Genomic DNA, 17,213 nt, shown 5'->3' with positions numbered 1-17,213 from the left:
ATCTTTAGGTTTTTTAGTTTAGGGTCAGTGTCTATCTTTGTGCAAGGTTTCATTGAAATCTGAGATGGTCGACTGGGAGCGTTGGTTGAACTGACATGGAATGACCCAAGAGAGAGATCTCCCCTGCGTTCCTCCCGGCTCTTCCCCGCCGCTCCCTGCCCACCGCCGGCAGCCGAATCTTTTCTTCCGAGCAGGCAGGTACTCGCTAGGGGCAATGCTTGATCGAGTAGTTGCCCTTAGTGAGTATGCTCGCTCATCTCTACTCCCAATCATTACATTATGCTGGATCTCTGAAATCTGAGAGTCCCACCTTATTCTTGTAATGCAATTTTTTTCAAGTTTCCATAAAAAAATGGAATTCTTTTCCTCTCTAATAAACAGCTTCATTCACCTTCAAGCAGGATAAAATAAGTCTAGGAAAAGTTCTGTTGCACATTTACTGTTAATGGCTGCTAGGCAACTGTATTGGAGAATTGCTGAAGTAAGAATCTGCTTTTAGTATTGGTTTTGCTTTAAGATAATTCAGCATTTCGGTAAGGAGCAGCGGTATATCACAAGTCCGCTTCTAATTTCTGTTTATTACAATAATTGCAATTTTCATAATATTTGAATCAAAAATGAAAACAATATTATTACTTTGTCAGCCTTGCGAATGTGGCATCACTGCACTTTGTATATGACTTGAAGCTATATTCTTATTCCCTGGCAAGAACTGTCTTTTTTATCTGTTTTTTGTTTATTGTGCCAGTGCAGATGGGTAGTTATTACAGATATAAAACATGAAAGACTCTTGTACTCATCAGCTGCCTTATATTTTCATTGCTTTATACAGTACTCTGAGTACGAATTAAAGAAAAATTCCATACAGTGATCCCTCATCTATCGTGGGGTTACGTTCCAGAGACCCCCGCGATCTGTGAAAATCCACAAAGTAGTGGCATTATATTTACACTAATGAAGCTGTTGGATCAACTGCCAAACAATCGCAAAAGTGAACAAACAGACCGATGCTACGATCAGTGAGCCAATCAGCGCCCGATACAGAACACATTCCATCAGCCAATAGTGTGTCGTGTACAATCTTGGGTTGGCAAGCGCTAATGTCGCACTGTATTTCCTGTATGAACCGCAAAATTCAACGATATAGGGAAAAAACTCAGAGAAAACAGAATTATATGTAGTCTATCTAAAATCCGCGATGCACTGAAGCCGCAATCATGATATAGCGAGGGATCACTGTATTGCCCGCTTTCTATTATCATTCCTTAACAACAATGTGCGTTTTCAATAGCTGCCATATAGGAATAGCTCACATGACTGCATAGTATCCAACGTCCCTTGTGCCTCTCTCTTAATATAATGTCTTGGTCTTTAAGACGAGAGAGAGGTATGCATAGTTTTCAATACAGAATAATGAAGTGTGCACAGACATAGCTACAGATTGTGTCCACCATTCTCTTAGCTCTAATTTGGTTAGGGACAGCAATTTCTCATGAAACCAGTTCAATATAGTATGACTTTTGTGACAGAGTATCACGAAATCATGTTGTTTTGATGAACTGGTCATTGCAAGACATAAATACAAAGATCTGAGAAATGTTAAAGAGTAACTGCACTTTTCAGAAAACTTTTGACATGCCAGAGTAGAAATGTCAAAAGTTTCGATCAGTGAGGATCCTGCTGAGACCCCCATTGATTGCTAGAACGAGGGGGCTGCAGCGCTCACCTGAACACTGTGACCCAGCTGTCATTTCTGTTTTCTGGCTCCTCTCAGCAGATATAGACAGTCCGCATTGAAGTCTATAGAAGCACTATATGTCTCTCTAATATGTCAAAAGTTTCTGAAAATTGTAGATACTCTTCTAAAGCTGTGGCTGTCACACAGAAATAGCTGATAATATGTAATAGTCACCTGCTTTAACCAATTAGAGGCTTTTACTTCACTGTAGAGGAAGCGCTTGGGATTGGCACTTCCTACTCTGGACCTGCATTGTGTAACTCTGCAGACTGCTCCCCATAGCTTTGCTCCTGTCACATAGCTGCTCTTTACAGCTAATTTTTCTTAAAAGGACCTTATGAGCATTAAATGTCCTGATCCTCTAGTTGCTTCAGGAAATGCAGGTATTTTTACATGCATGTTGTATGTATATGCGAGGAGTATTTGTGTTATGCCCAATGGGTATGAGAAGATGAAGTGTATGGTTCTCAACATTCCACTGTTTGTTTTTGTAGAGCTCTTAAGAATCAGATCATGAAGAGGTCCGGACTTTAAGTTTGCATAAATAGAGGTGTTCCTTGCACTTAAATGTATATGGAGTACATATGAAGGTGCATGGGGATGTATGCATGTGTGTATGAAGTCTAATTGGATGAAGTGGATGTAATAAGGCTCTATTTATTCCCCTAGAGGCTATGATGTCTCGGACGTTGAACAAGGCATCCACTTGCTAACGGTATGAGTTTTCACTAGATTTTCCCACACATGCTGCATTGGTCATTTTAGAATGCCTTTCAGACTGGCAAGAAAATCGTGCAGGATTTGTGCTTTGCGAGATGCACAAATCTCGCACAAATTTGAAACCCATTCTGAGTTCATTTACATTATCGACTTTTTCCTGCATAGCACTGCATTGTGATGCTATGCAGGAAAAAAATTGCAGCATGTCCTAACTTTCTGCGATATCGCCCATTGAAAACAATGGGAGAACTTCGTGATCCTCTGCAACGTCTGTGGGGGATTCCTTCATTTCTGCACGGCCTGATATCGCTCTCGTCAGTTTGAGGAAGCCTTTAGACCCACTGTCCCTTTTAGGTTAACTTATGTTGTATCTATATTTCCCTCTCCCTCTTGCTTCTATCCTCAGTTGTGTGACTGTGGTTACTAAGAGACAAAGAGGTGTTGATTTCAATCTGCTCTGCTGACACGTGGACATTTGGGGCTGTGAGATGCTGATACTATGACAGATTTTTCTGATGGCACACAATGGAGCAATCTGTAAGGAATATGCAATACAAGTGAGATTTTGTCTTAAAGGGGTTGTTCAATTTAATTTTTTTTTTTTTTAATTCCTGCTCATCATGTGAAAAAATAATAAACAATTGTAGACTCACCTCTTCTGGCACACCGGAGCGCCAGCATCATGGCCCCATTCTCTGTACTGTGTCTGTGTTGACAGGATACAGTCAGCCTGTATATTTGAAGTCACAACATGTTATATGTTTTTTTCCCCTTCTATAATGGTTGGGTGGGTGTCTAAGTAATTTCTACCCATCTACCCTGATCAGTACCACCCTGACTCTCTTTCTAAATTATGCAAAAATGATGATGTAGATGCAAACAATACAGATTTTGTTTGCCTTTGAAAATAATCTAGGTAGAGAAAGTGCAAACTCCCTGCCTTCTTTTATTACTTAAGGTCCTTTTACATTTAGCAATCTATGTGCATTAAGTGTTAATGGCCATTAACACTTTATCCTATTCATTTGCATGTAAAAGGGTCCCCAGGAGTTGTTTGCAGAGCTCAGCGTGTGTTTAAACACAAGCCCAGCTGTGCAAACAGCTGCAGAAACATTCCATTGTTCTCCTCACAACTATTGTAAACAAGCCATGGGAGAACATTCTGCAGTCTATTGAAAGATGAGCGAAATACATTCAAATGGAATGTTTTTGCTCAGCCTTTCAGCGGCTGAACAATGGTTTTTAAGTGAATCAAAATCCATTGTTTAAATGAATAGAGTGTGATGCCCATGTTTACATGTAACGATTATCCCTCATTTTTGGACATTTGGTTGAATTTTAAGCGATAATCGTTGCGTATAAAAATGCCTTTTCTTAGGCACAGACAGTACTGCTTTTCAGTCACACATGATGTAAGCTTAGATAAAACCACTCAATGTCTTTATGACAATGATGTAGGCACAGATAGTGCTTCCTCCCTGAATCTCCTCATACATAATATAAGCACAGCTAGCACTGCTTCCCTGTCTCTCCATGCTGAAGGCACTTTTAATCTTTCACACATTACTAAGCAAAAACTTCCTCTTAAGAGAAGCCAATGAGATAACACATGGCTACTGGGCTGATGACTTGGAACATGTTTATTTCACAGCTTTAATTGTTTTTGCTAAAAATGGGAATACGGGCTGCATAGAAACATAAAACTGTTATTTGTCACAATTATGAGGAGATTCAAACTTTTCTTTAACTCTATTAAACAGTGAAAAATAAAGTTAGTTGATATGCTTGGTGTTTATCTTCTGAAAGTTTTAAAGAAATAATTAAGGGCAAAGTTTGCCAAGTAAAGCTAAAGAAATGATGTTCAGTAAAAGAAAACAAGGGAGATAGAATTCTCTTTGGTTTTGTAACATAAATAATTTGTACCGTTTCTTGCTTATCCTCTAGCCGTGTGACCTTGGGCAAGCTACTTCACCTCCCCAACACATCCTTTTAAAGGAAAGCAAGGCATACAGCAATTCAGAGTTTTCATGGTTGAACAATTTTGGCTTGTTCATTTTAAGTTAAACTAGTCAATCTCAAGTCTGTGTTGTTTGACATATAAATATTCCTTTTGTTTTTTTCTCTTTTAGCTTCACTGAAAAGTACTTTTTTGATTTGTGTCTAACTCACAAACGTCAGTTTTTAAAAGGCATTGTGAATGTCTGTGGCCTTTCTTTGTTCTCATGGGCCGGGAGGAAATATGTTGAGCATCTGACAATGAGCTTTGACAGTTAGGTATAGATTGTTTTTCAATCCCAGTTGACTGTCTATGATAAGACAGCACTGTTTGAATATAATATGCATGGGTAAATAGTTGTAAGCATAGCTTTCCATTTCTCTCAAAGTACCGTATTACCTATGCCAGTTGGAGATATCTATAGCCAGACTGTTTTAGCATGAAATCATTGAACTGGTTACCTGTGTCTTCTGTAGAGTAGGCAACAAGGATCTGGCTGTTTTTGAATACATTCTTACAATTCATAGCATCCGTCATTTCTATTACTTACTGGTTTTATGGTATCTTCCCGCTAGCATATTGGCTTTGGTTTATACTAAAAGTCATGAAACTATGATGGATCGGTTGTTCAACAGATACAGTTGGTCACTGATGGATCCCATTGACTTGAATGTGGCCTGTCAGAGTGAGATGAGCTGTAGTTTTTACTGGTAACATTTTTGGGTAGATAAGGCTTTTTTGATCACTTTTATTGCGAATTTTGGGAAGCAAAATGCTAACAATTAGCATTTTGCCTCAGATTTTTAGCGTTTTTTTTTTTACACTTTTTGCCTTGCAGAATAAAAAGCATGTGCAACTTATTGTACACGTCGTTACGGACACGACGATACCAACTATGTGGGATTCTATTTTTTTTTACCTTTTTGTATGCTAATATGAGAAAGGCACCTAAAAAGGGATTTTTTTAACGTCTTTTTTTACATTTTTATTTTGTGTTCATTATTTTGATCTTTTTTTACACCATTTGTGTCCCTCTGGGGGACTTTCACCATAGCACTGATGATCGCTGTGATAAGGCATTGCAGGACTTATCTCCTGTAATGCCTTATCGCTTATTACAGCGATCACAGGCACTGGCAATACAAGACGCCGGTATCTGGCGTCCTGTTGCCATGGCAACCAGACGGTCTGTCTGCGATTATATCGCGAGAGCCTGATAACATCACATCTACATAGATCACGGCAGGGAAGGGGTTTACAGCGGGGTGGGGCGCATCCGATGCACCCCCGCTGTTGCAGCGGGAGGCCGGCTATCAGTGACAGTTGGTTCCCGCTGCCAGATAGCGAAAGATCGCTTATGATCTTGTGGTAATCCCAGGACGTAAGTTTACACCCTGTTGCGCGAAGTACCTCGCTGCCAGGACGTAAAATTACGCCCTAGAGCAGGAAGGGGTTAAAGAGCCGCTCTGGTGAAAACACATTTTTCCATCCCTGCCCCCTCACCTGATTGCCAATCATACTTTGGAGGTCTTCCCTGTGTATTGCAGTCTTTTCCATGCAGTGTCACCTACTTTCCCTTTAATGCGAAGTGTAAAATTCTAAATGTTATAAGTGCTTTTGTCATATCATAATATTTTGAGTCATTCTAGAAACTAACTAAATACTATTGTCAGAAACGGAATGTATCACCTTTACTTTTTACTTGTTAAAACCAGATAGTGAAACATTTTCCGTTTTTGTAATCTTTTTTACTTTCTGATTGAGATTTTTTTATGCTGTTGTCTGTACATGACTATGGGAGCTGCTATCTTGTCTAAGCTGCAGTTAGCAGCATTTAGAAATATGCTTTACAGCAGCCTCATGGGCCATAGACACAATGAACAGGAGATGACCCATTGACTTCTATAGCATGGTGTTCTGGGAATGCTTTGTAACCTGTGTAGAGGTCATTGTGCAGGGAAGCGAAGCGAATTCTGTAAGCTGTAACCATCATCTATTGTGAATGTCTATATATATATGTGTCACCTTTCATTGTAATCCTGCCGGTGATGACACTGAGATAACTACTGAAAAGTCAAGAAGTTCAGACTATTATTAAGCTTAGTGGTCAGTGTGAAAACTGTACGATTTTAGGATTTTTTTTATAGTTTGTTGTTTTCTGAAAGGTTGGGACATCGAAAACTCGAAAGATTTGTAAAATATTGATACTTAATTTCTGAAACATAAATGCTTGATTTATAAAATAGGCCATTTTTTGATGACATATTTGCTTTTAGTGCCCCCATGTTTTTTGAATTAGTCAAGTTCCTGAGCATATTTTGGCATGGTGTTTGGGTTTGGCATTCACACTGCATTTTAAAACATAGCTGCCTTTACAGAATTGCAACAAGATATGTAATAAAAGTCATTTTGTCAATATGTGTAAAAGGGTTTTACTGCCTCTAATAACTATAGATTTGGCAAAGACATTTAACGAGTTATGATAACTTGACTACAGTGTTGTAAATCAAGTTATCATAATTCAGCATTGATGCTAATGATTTCCACATCTATATATCTCCATATACACACTAAAATGTACTCAATGTGATGCACCAAGTCCAGATTTAGACTTTCCTCAGCTTCACAATTACTGGTGTATTTCTAGAGTTCTATCCCCTTTAGGTGCTGCAGCCCTTTTTCATTGCCTCATTTTTTTCCACATCCCACTTTCAAAAAATCATAACTTTTTTATTTACTGTTGCACAGCTATAGAAGCGCTTGTTTTTGCAAGATGAGTTGTATTTTTCAAGCTTATCGCTTAACGTACTGGAAAACGTAAAAAAAAATTCTGTGCAATTTTTGGTGAGCATTTGTGTTCATGAAGTTCACAATGCAGTAAAACGGACATATTATCTTTGTTCTGCGGGTTGGTACAATCACGGTGATACCAAATTTATATGTTTTTTTATGTAGTGCAACTTACAAAAAATAAAATACATTTTAAAAAACAAAAATGTTTTTCTGTCACCATCTTTTGACCCATAAAACATTTTTATTGATCAATCGGAGAGGGCTTTTTTCTAAGCAGTGATCTGTAGTTATTATTATATACAACTTTTGGATTATTTTTTATTCCATTTTTCTCTTGGATACCAAAAAAGCACAATTCTGGCATCACATATATTTTTCTTTAATAGTGTACACCGTGCAGGAATAAGAATATGGTGTTTTAATAATATGGACTGTTGTGGACACACTGATATCAAATTTTTATTTATTTCTTATTTTTCTTATTGAACTTTTAATACTTTTTAGTTTTTCTAATATTTAATAAAATGTTTTTTTACTTATTTCTGCATTTTTTTAGTCAGTCTAGGGAACTTGAACTTGCAGTTATTTGATCGCTCATAGAGTATAATACAATTATTGCATTTTACCGAGTTCTGACAGGAAGTCTATGAAAGTGGTCCTCAAGATGCTATTACACTCGAACAGCACCGACTGATCACACTGCAATGGGGCGGGGGTAGGGGCCATTGAGGAATGCTGAATGATGATTGGGGCATTTAAATGTCACTTTCAGAATTGCTGCTGTTGCCAGTGGATGTCAGCTGTCAAAGATGGCTGAGACCTGCAGTGTGTGTAGTGGGCTCAGCTCCTGAGCCAGCTCCATACACAGACACATGGCATGTGCCGTACATGTATGGTGCATGTTAGGAAAATGGTTAAAGGGTATTCCCAGAATGAACTTTTATTATGTACCCACAGGATAGGAAATAAAAGTCTGATAAGTAGGGGTCTCACAGCTAGGACCCCCACTCATCTCAAGAACAGGGGTCACATGTGCCCCTCCCCTCCTCACAGTACTCCCTGCAGTTAGGAAGAGCTTGAATGGAGAAGAGACCAAGCATGCCCATTGCCACTCCATTCATTTCAATGGGACTACTGGAGACAAGTAGAAGTACTTGATTATTTCCAACAGACTCATAGAGTTGAACGGATTGACAGCAAGCATTCTCAGCCACGACTCCATTCAAGCTCCTGGTAACTATGACGGGTGCAGTGAGGAGTAGGAGAAGAAGGGAATAAGGGATCACCATGAGACCCCCACGGATCAAACATTTATCACCTATTCTGTAAATTGCTGTAAGAATAGCTGATAACGCACAAATAATGCACATTAGTATGAAAAACTAGTACAGAAACTCCCCTACTTGCGAACGTTCGAGTTACGAACTTTGCTAGATACGAACAAGCCTGTCCTGCAGTATGATGTAATGCCATAGCGATCGGACAGGCATTCTAGGCGCTCTGCATAGGCAGCCTTGGGACCTTTCAGAAGGCCCCGGCTGCTGTGGCAACCGCACACCTGACAGAGGCATTTCAAGCGTTAACAGCACCGATGAGCAGCTCGGCACCCAATGTTGTGTGGAGCTGGATCCCCCGCAATCCCAGTCCATACAAGCATTTGTTCGGACAACTACGAACAAAATGCGCTTACGAACAGCTTCCTGGAACAGAACCTGATTGTAAGCAGCGGATTATCTGTTCTTGAGAAAAATGAAGGGCTATATAGTTTGAAATGTAGTCTTGTTAATTACTCAGCCATAGGCCAGATTGTGATGGGGCTATTTGCGCATGAAATTTTTGCGTGTGCAATATTTAGAAAATAGAATTCATTGATTTCAGTGGTTTCATTCACAAGCGCTTATTTTCACAAATACATTCACAATTGCGTTGCCCAAAAAACCCAGCAGAGTGCTCTATTGTCCTGTGCATTTTCTCAGGAAAAGAATACATCTGGCACCCATTAAATAATTTGGCCATTTCAGTGGCATGGAGCATATTTTTTGCATGCGGAAAAAGAACAGTAAAAAATGTAGTTGCGCATGAAAATATGCATTTTTCATTACGCAAAAAACGCTGAAAAAACCATACAAAAACACTTACATTGGAATGAATCCAGCTTTCACAACAGTTCTACTTAGTGTAAGTAGAGCTGGGACATAATTACAGCAGACAGACACTAAGGCCTTAGTCAGACGGGCGTTTTTTTGCGCGATTTGCGGATCGCATGACGGATGTGCATCCGCAAATCGCGTGACCGGTGCGCGCAAGTCGCCCGCAAATCGCCTGAAAATCTGCTCCTAGCCGCGTTTCATTAGAAACGGGCTGGAGCTGTCCAGCGCATTGCATTCAATGGAGACGGCAATAGAGCCGGCTCCATTTAAAGCAATGCGCTGCGGGCGAGCCCGGGATGATTTGTCGGCAAGGGCTTAAATATATAAGCCCTTCCCTGCAATTCATCCTAAAATGTGTAAAAATAAAAAATATATGTATACTCACCTTCTCCCGGCAGCCGGAGCTCCGCGCGGCCGTCCTGCAGTGGGTGTGAAGGGGGTGTGAGTCAGACCTGCCCCCTGATTGGCTCAGCGCTGAGCCAATCAGAGGCATGTCTCACTCACACCCATTCATGAATTCATGAATGGATGTGAGTCAGACCTGCCCCTGATTGGCTCAGCGCTGAGAGGCAGCAGTCACTCACCCATTCATGAATTCATGAATGGGTGTGTGAGTGAAACCGGCCTCTGATTGGTCAGGGCTGTGACCAATCAGAGGCAGATCATTCAGCAGGCGGGGATTTTAAAGCCCCGCCGGCTAAATAGTGCCGAGAAGCAGTTCAGGAGAACTGACAGCGGCCGCGGCTGGACTCCGGGCTGCAGCGGAAAGGTGCGTATACAATTATTTTTTATTTTAACACATTTTAGGATGAATTGCAGGGAAGGGCTTATATATTTAAGCCCTTCCCGACAATTAACCCCGCGCACGCCGGCAGCCCATTGCTTTCAATGGAGCGGCTGTATTGCCGGCTCCATTGAATTCAATGGGCAAACATCGTTCTTCTCTGTCACAGCTGTTACTGCTGTGGCAGAGAAGAATGATTTGTCTTCTATATGTTCTCAATGGGGTCGGCGCTGCTGCCGCCGGCCCCATTGAGCGCATATAGAGAAGAGAACAGGAATCGCAGATCGCAGATAGGTGCGATCTGCGATTTTTTGTTCTATAATTTATCGGACGAGCGCATAAAAAGCGCTCATGTGTCCGATACCATTGCAAAGCAATGGTTTTATAAAATCGCCGGACGCATGCGCAAATCGCGGCTAAAAACGCCTGTCTGACTAAGGCCTAAGTGGGTAACTTACACTTTATATACCGCTGCACATTTCTGTAGTTCTAAGAAGAACTATGCCAAAGTTCATTATTATTTGATTAGGACGTTAATAACCTTTTTATCCAGCACTTTGTTTCTTTACTACAGAAACCTGTCTTTCCCCACATTATTGCTCTTAGGGTTCGTTCATACGTAGTGAATTTTAGTGCGGATCTTTACGTAAATCCACAGCATGTTTTACACTGCAAACTTTGGTACGGATCTACTCCAAAATCTGCACCATTTAGTGTGGATTTTCACATGGGTTTTAACAAGAATCTACTGATTTCACTCTTTCAATTGTATGGTTGTCTACTAGAGTTGAGCGAACGTACTCTTCCAAGCTTGATGCTCGTTCAAGTATTAGCATACTGGATGGTGCATCACGACGTGTTCGACCCCGCCCCAGTTTTGGTCCCTCCCCGCCGCTGACGTGTCAGATTTGACCCCTCCCTGCTGCGACGCTGTGCACATTAATGGTAGTTTGTGGCTGGCTTGGCAACCGGTGAACCTCTATAAAAATGCTCGAGTCTCCCATTGAAGTCAGTGGGGTTCCTCACTCGAATATGGCTCTCGAATTTTACGAAAAGCTCGACTCGAATAACAAGGACCCAAGCATTTTGGTGCTCGCTCATCTCTACTGTCTACTATGAATCTAAGCCACAATTTATACCGATGGCAGATTTTGATGCAATTTTTTACGTGGATTATGTTATCGTGTATTTTCCACTGCGGAAAAAAAAGCGGCAATCCCACTACATGTGAATGTACCCGTAGCAGGATTTGGGGTAGATCATAATCTGTAGTATATTTTGCACTGTGGATCTCGGTGCAGAACTGCACCAAAATTTGTGTCAATGCTGCACCATTTGCTGCTGATTTTTACATTGATTTTGACTCGGATCTGCAGCAGATTTCACCCATTACACTGAAGGAGTAAAGTCTGCAGTGATTCTGTGTCAGAATCCGCTCTAATAGTGGGGATTTTGACGTAAACCTTGTTGTGGGTCTTCCATTACGTGTGAATGTACCTTAAAATCTTGACAAGTCCTCATAGAGTCTTATTCAGATGAACTTGTGTATTCTCCTATTGACGTGAATAGAAGCCCTCTACAAGGATGTATAGGTCATACAGTCTAGTGCTAAAAATAATATTCTAGGATAGGGTGATATACACAAAGGCATAGTTTTGGAAGACCAAACATAGCATTACACCAAGGCCTGATGACTGAGGGGCAATAATGGTCCTTCAAGCACATAAGAAGGTTCCTGAACAATAAATGGCATGTGGTAGATGGGGGCCCTAAAACAGATTTTGCATATGGACCTAGAAGCTTCAAGTTGCACCTGCAAATTTGCACAGATTTTGAAACTTTTAACCCTTTCCAATCCAATTTTGGATTCAGGGTTTCCTAAAAGGGTTTCTCTTTTCGCTGTTATACAAGGGTGCCATCTCTTGGCTAAAGCCAGTGTGTGTGCGCCAGAGAGGCTCTGACAGCAGAGTGGCTGGCAATAGACGGTAAGAATACCCTGTCGGAAGTCTTCTGACATTGGAGACAGTGGATTGGAAAGGGTTAAAGCACATTTACTTTAAGTAAATATGTAACACTGCAAAACTTAGCAATTTACTTTGGATGCTAGAATGGAAAATTTGCAGACAACTCATAACTATTTTGTAATCAAAATTCCATTCTAGTGTATCCACTCTGGTGACTTACAATGTTAAATACATGACATGACCCAGGAATCCTGCATATAAATTGTTACATTTAAATGACAAGCAAATACATATATATGTGAAGTCTGTCTTGTTTATCTTCAAAACTATTCAGTTTCTTGCAACCATGAAATTGTATTTGTTGGGTTTAATTCAATTTAAAGGCCTGTTTCCTGTACCTAACAATTGCCATGCGTATCTTCAACAGAACAAGGTAGAAGATCTGAATAGAGAGTGGAATACAGTCAGTCTGTTACTTGAGGAATTGAAAAGGCAACCTGCTTTGACATCTTCTGGTGACCGTAAGTGTCAAATTCGAACAATCATGTATTAACTATGGAAATGTTATGACGCCAAGTAATAGCTATTGTTGATTTATGATATATCATGCATCTGTAGATCTTAGAAGTCATAGCAGCAACTTTTGCTATATAACAAACCAAATGCTATCTTGTCCAAAGGTGAAGTTGAACCAAAGCTCCAAATTATAACATTTGCCTACATTGTCAGCAATTCTACAATCTAGCATCTTTAGATCTTCAGCACATTTTCGCTGTTGTCATTTATTTACTTCACGATCTGTCAAAAAGCAGCTTATCTCCTGTCAACAGATATTACGCTTAAGATTTTTTTCCTTGTTCCCCACTTTAATGCATCATGTTAGTGATGTGAGATGAGGTGTTGGAGAGTCATGTATCACTGAGCACGAAGGTAGTGGGTATTAAGACACAAACTACTTAATTGAGACATGACATTTTGAATTATGGATCTGCCACAAGCATCTCCTCTACTTTTTGATTGTTTTCATGTCGCAAAATCAGAATAGACAACAAAATGAAGAGCAAGTAAAAGTAGCAAGAAGGTACACACAGTAGGTACATTCATCAAAGTATTTGTCAGTTTTCTGGTGATTAAGGCCAAGTGTCCACAGGCGATTTGTCATTGAGTGATCTGCGATGATAAATCGCACTTGGAGCGCACATGACACGCTTTCCATAGGATAACTATGGAAAGCGCAGCCCAATGTCTGCTCACGTCTGAAAATCACGGCATGCTGTGATTTGCCGCGATTCTCCTCAGTGAACCTATCATTAAGATGAACCTATCATTATCGCTCACGATATTCCGTCCCGCCCGTGGACACTCAGCCGAAGAGTTACATATTTTCCTGCAGTCTGTTTGTGCAAAAATTTGCAACTTTTTCCCATTAAGGTGCAGACATAGATGCACCTCACTTATTAAGAGGTGAATGCCTGTATCTAAAGATAATTTTTTTAAACTTTATATTAATGGGAATTTTCCATAATTTTATATTGCAGTATAAACTATTAATGTGTGATCAGTAGGGATCTGACGCCCAGCATATAGCAACATTAATTGCAAGTGAATGGGGCTGAGCTACAGTACTACATGTAGACACGTCTGCCTTTTGTTAATAAGGAAGATGAAACAATACCTCTACAGCGACACCTATTGGATTGCAGCATTCCTTCAAATCAATGTCAGACCCTATATACAGGTCTTTATAACAATGATTTGGAATAGGAAACCAATCCAGAAAACAATACACAGACAGCTGTTTCGGGGCAGTTGCCCCTCATCAGTGTGCAGTAGGTTTCAGGCTTGGCTGCTGAGAGGCCTGTGACGTCGGTCAAGAGAGGTGTCGGCTCTCCTTAAGGAGAGCACCCAAAATGTGTGTGGAGACACCGAGTGTACAACCTACACCAATCACACATTAATGACCTACTCCATGACAAGTCCAGTAATGTAAATTCCCAGAAAACTTCTTAAAAGGATTTGCCACTTGTGAGCTCTCATAATACATTCTTTAAGGTTTACTATAGGAAATCTTATTCTTAGTGGAGCTTGTCTATTGGTTATGGAGGGAAAAGTCATACACAGCATATTTTTTGGCAAATTGTGACCTGTAGGCAGCAATGTATGCCAAGTAATCTGTATGAAAGTTAATTCATGCTATACAGCAAGACTAATCTTCAGTCAAACTGTGCCAACCACACGTAAAAGGCACTAAAAAGAGAGTTGGCATCCGTTTTTAATCTCAGGACTATCTCCCTACGATTTACAAGGATACATATAATAATCTGTGCTGCCACACAAATGTGGCAGGTTGTATGGAGTTCACAAAGTACAGTTTTGTACACAGTGTTTTCTGGTCTTTCCACCTCTTACAGTATCAAACTTTAATGTGAAAGTTTCAGGACTAGAGATGAGCGAGCATACTCGATAAGGCAAACTACTTGAGCGAGTAGTGCCTTATTCGAGTACCTGCCCGCTCGTCTCTAAAGATTCGGGTGCCTACGGCAGGCGGGGAGCGGCGGGGGAGAGCGGGGAGGAATGGAGGGGAGATCTCTCTCTCCCTCTCTCCCGCCCGCTCCCCTGTGCTCACCGCCGCAACTCACCTGTCACCCGCGCCGGCAGCCGAATCTTTAGAGACGAGCGGGCAGGTACTCGAATAAGGCATTACTCGCTCAAGTAGTTTGCCTTATCGAGTATGTTCGCTCATTTCTATTCAGGATGTAAATCACTGACTGCAGTTTATAGATGTCCTCTTTTTATAATCCCATTTGTTATCTAGAAAGTCTAAGACAATATCACAAAACTTTAAAAGTCAAATCACCGCTTTACTCTTTTCATTCTCCTGTTGCAGTTCTATTTTGGAAAGTAGTTTGCCATATACAGTGAATTAGAAATTCAGTATTGCAATATGATAATATTCCAGGTGCTACAACATGAAATTCCAAATGTAATATAAAAATGTGTCCAAATGGTTTAGGTGCATTAGTCAAGAAACAGATGACTGTAGAGAATTTGTATTTCTGAAAATCTCCATACACATTTGCATACAGGTTTTAATATAGTCATGGAATTTTTTTATGCAGTACAGAACAGTATTTAACATGGCAAAAAGAAAGTATAAAAAGTAAAACTGAGCTGAGCTGATGTGATATTGACTAAATACATAATCAAATATTAATTTCTCAGTGATAGCGATACTAAAGAAACGGCTAAAAATATCTTACTTGTGTTATGAAGGATTTTACTCAAACATAAACTACGAACACAGTTAAATGTCATGGCGTGAACTGATGGGCAGACTGGTGCAGAAGACGGTGTGTGACATTAAGTGTTGAATTGCTTGTGACAGTATTGCTTTTGATGTCAGACTCATAAACAAATATATTTTAGAACAACTTTTCAAAATAACCTAAAACTCGAACCCTGAATGCTGTCAACCTTCCCAATGGTTTAACAACCAGCCATTTAATGGTTACTGAGCAACATAACTGGTTAAATATAAATTTAAACTGGAGAGACCACCAATTTATTATCCTGTAAACCCAATTTACATGTAAAGAGGATAGAATATTTCCTATTTGCCCTCTTAGCTCTTTATGTTAGCCTTTCAGGAAGTTAGACCATTCTTTTATGAAGGGTGGAAGATGGAATAGTACCTCTGCAGCACCACCTATTGGATGGCAGCATTGCTTTAAATCAATGGACAACTCTTTAAAAAAGCCTTTAAAACAATGATTGGAAATTGAAGACCAAGCCAGAAAACCATACACAGACAGCTGTTTCATCAGTGTGCGGTTGGTTTCTGGCTTGGCTAGTGAGAGGTCTATGATGTGGGTCAGGGAGGGTACATCTGTTCTTAAGGAGAGCACCTAGAAGGAGACACCTATGAGGCGAGTGGGTCGGTACACCTCCTAGGGGTCTCCACACAGCTTCTGGGTGCTCTCCTTAAAGAGAGATGATGCCCCTCCCGACGAGCTCTATAAAGGGTGGCATGGCAATGCAACTTTGCTCTGAATCAATTGCATATATTTTTTATACAATTACTATGTTTTTTTCTCACATTGAACTCATTAGTGGAAGTCCTTTGGAAAGTAAAAAAAAATGCCACGCTCATATGAAAATCATGTGTTGTAGCCACTGAATGATCCTCAAAACATGGATGAACTATTGATATAGAGAAGAGAGATATAAGAAAGAATTCATTTTGGATGCTAATCTGTATTTACAAACTGAGAGCCAGGGTAGATTGCTTATGCTTATAAATCTGCATGGAGGTTTCCTTCTTCTCAGTAGTTCCTATCTGCCAATTAGCAGGCAGTATCATGAGGGACAAATTGTCATGCTATCAGACTAACTATAATATTTCCTCTTCTGGCAATTTCAGCAGAAATTCATTTTCACCAATTCAGAGTGATTTATTCATGCACCTTCTTGGGCTTCCGAGATCTGTTTAATATGTGCATCCAGTAATATAGGGATTCTTACAGATTATTTTCACTTAAAGTGCACCAGCCATTACAAATTTTTAATATACTTTTTAAGGCTCAATTTCTTGAGTACAGAAATATGTGATATATATATATATATATATATTTTTTTGGAAATCTTGGAAGTTTGATGACACCACGGGGGTGATCTATATGTGGCTCCCACTGCCGAATAAAAGCCCTTGGTAACATAAGGACATTGTACAGCTATATATGAATCATGGCAGCATCAAGCACCCAATACTTTACAAGTGTGTATGTTCGGGAACTTAGGAACAGTGATCTGCACTAATGGAACAGTGCCCTGTAGTATCCTGCTGCTGGATTCTTAGGAAAACAGTAGGTATACTTTAGAAAGATTTGTACCGCTAGCAGATTCCCTTTAAAATACAATTTCCTCAGCACAAATCCCATTACATTATATAACAGGTATTGCTATATACTGAGTTGAAAAAAAAAATCCCTTTTCAGTTTTGGATACTTGAAGGTCACAGCTCAGCTTTATGATGTTTATTTTTAATGTAGCTGACATCAGGAAGTAGCTA

The 17,213-nt window shown here is 40.0% G+C and overlaps 1 protein-coding gene across 1 annotated transcript in view; it reads left to right on the top strand.

Annotated features, from left to right (window-relative positions):
• Positions 1–17,213, top strand: part of DMD (dystrophin) — a 2,524,637-nt gene that overhangs the window by 1,709,973 nt on the left and 797,451 nt on the right. The window contains exon 50 of the mRNA XM_066577956.1: positions 12,573–12,666. Coding sequence (XP_066434053.1) covers positions 12,573–12,666 — 94 coding nt within the window. The remainder of the gene's footprint in view (positions 1–12,572; positions 12,667–17,213) is intronic.

This window comes from Eleutherodactylus coqui, chromosome 1 (assembly GCF_035609145.1).
Source record: "Eleutherodactylus coqui strain aEleCoq1 chromosome 1, aEleCoq1.hap1, whole genome shotgun sequence".
Classification (NCBI taxonomy): domain Eukaryota; kingdom Metazoa; phylum Chordata; class Amphibia; order Anura; family Eleutherodactylidae; genus Eleutherodactylus; species Eleutherodactylus coqui.
The sequence above is the reverse complement of the archived record's forward strand: the minus strand, read 5'-3'. Positions and strand labels throughout refer to the sequence as shown.